General features: G+C 38.4%; 1 protein-coding gene across 1 annotated transcript; it reads right to left on the reverse strand.

Moving 5' to 3' along the window:
* Window positions 1-349: 349 nt before the first annotated feature.
* On the reverse strand, window positions 350-1,207 carry PKNH_0004000 (SICAvar, type I (fragment); the record flags this gene model as incomplete). Its single annotated transcript, XM_039113466.1, has 2 exons — window positions 350-979; window positions 1,112-1,207. Coding segments are annotated over 2 exons (726 nt in total), but the record flags the coding sequence as incomplete, so codon positions are not given.
* Window positions 1,208-2,099: the final 892 nt, after the last annotated feature.

Raw genomic sequence — 2,099 nt, forward strand, 5'->3', positions numbered from 1 at the left:
CGTTAGTCTAACACCCGGAATCTGACTTCTAACAGTCCTAAAACCTTATTCAGACACCCCTAGAACCTTAGTCTGACACCCCTACAATCATCTTCCTATACCCCTAAAACCTTATTCTAACACCCTACAATCATCTTCCTATACCCCTAAAACCTTATTCTAACACCCTACAGTCATCTTCCTATACCCCTAAAACCTTATTCTAGCACCCTCCAATCATCTTCCTATACCCCTAAAACCTTATTCTAACACCCGGAATCTGATATTTTTTTTTTTTTTTTCCTTTTTTTAAATTCTTCTCTTTTTCCTTCTTATTCCTATTCTTCTTATTCCTTTTCTTTTTTATTACACTTACCGCATTCGGGTTGCTTGATGCCTCTACTCGTGATGCTAGACACTGTAATCGATCACATAAGGAAGGTCCCTTGTTCCCGGATGTCTCAGTTATGTTCGTGAGGGCGCTCCCGACTTCCTTTTCTTTCTTTGGAAGCAATTCTTCCAATTTGTCCTTTATTTTGACATTGGGGTCAGTACCACTGGGGCAACTGTTATAATCTTCGTCCAATTTGCACTCAATACATGGTTTATTATTCGTGCAATGTTTTTTTCTTATTGCGGAAGCTGCACTAAAGGCGGTCTCAATACCTTTGGATATGTCACAAATTTTGCTCCTTTTTTTCATTTCCTCTACGACGGCTCTTAGCGCTAAACAGTGCCCGAGTTGCTTATACTCTTGGTTATCATAAGGGTTCTTATTTTCCCCTACACCATTCTTCCCTAAACTGTAGTTTTCCTGAATACTTGAAATGTAATGGAGCCCTCCTGCAACAAGTTTGCAAGCAGTCTTGTTAGCGGCGCCTGCGGCGTCGTCATCATTCCACGTTGGATCATTGCAATAATGGGCCACTTTCTCCTGATTCGACTTCATTCCACCTAGGACTCCCGTCAAAAGCCAATTTGAGCTAGAAATTATATTATCCTATACATAGGACACAGCAGTCATATATGTACATACGTACGCATATACATATACATCTATATGTATGCGTATATATATAAGTATACAGGTACTTACATATACATATGTACGAAGCTGCGTAGTATAACTTACCCATGTCGAAGGTGTACCACTTCTATTTACGCCCCATTTCCCCGCAGTACATGTAAGTTGCTCGCATAGGTCCTTGCCTTCTGTGCACGGTTTACCTATATACAGAAAAATACAAAAGAGGAAAGAAAAAAAGAAGAAATTGTTCTTGTATGTTGGTTGTGTTGGTTGTGGTTGTACGTTGTGTTGGTTGTATGTTGGTTGTGTTGGTTGTGTTGGTTGTGTTGGTTGTGTTGTGGTTGTGTTAGTACGTTTGGTTGTGTTAGTATGTTGGTTATGTTAGTATGTTGGTTTTGTGTTAGTATGTTTGGTTATGTTAGTATGTTGGTTTTGTGTTAGTATGTTGGTTGTGTTAGTATGTTGTGTTGTGTTAGTATGTTGGTTATGTTAGTAGGTTGGTTCTGTTAGTATGTTGGTTATGTTAGTATGTTGGTTTGTGTTAGTATGTTGGTTGTGTTAGTATGTTGGTACCAACACAACCAACTTTCTGTGTTGGTGGTACCAGTATTTTGTGTTGGTGATGGTACCATTAGTACCATTGGTACCAACATTCTGTGTTGATACCAATACAATTGTAGTGGTGGTATCAACATTTTGTGTTGTTTGTGTTGTGTTGTGGTTTACTTACATATGGTCTTGGTTAGAGAAGACTTCGATAAGGAACTAGTAGTAGTAGTAGTAGTACTAGTAGTAGTAGTGTTGTTGTAGTTGTGTTGTTGTAGTTGTGTTGTTGTAGTTGTGTTGTTGTAGTTGTGTTGTTGTGGTTGTGTTGTTGTGGTTGTGTTGTTGTGGTTGTGTTGTTGTAGTTGTGTTGTTGTAGTGTTGTTGTAGTGTTGTTGTAGTGTTGTTGTTGTGTTGGTTATGTTGTGGTTGTGTTGTGTTAGTATGTTGGTTATGTTAGTATGTTGGTTATGTTAGTATGTTGGTTATGTTAGTATGTTGGTTGTGTTAGTATGTTGTGTTGTGTTAGTACGTTGGTTATGTTAGTATG

Source organism: Plasmodium knowlesi (genome assembly GCF_000006355.2).
Source record: "Plasmodium knowlesi strain H genome assembly, contig: PKNH_00_46, whole genome shotgun sequence".
Classification (NCBI taxonomy): Eukaryota; Apicomplexa; class Aconoidasida; order Haemosporida; family Plasmodiidae; genus Plasmodium; species Plasmodium knowlesi.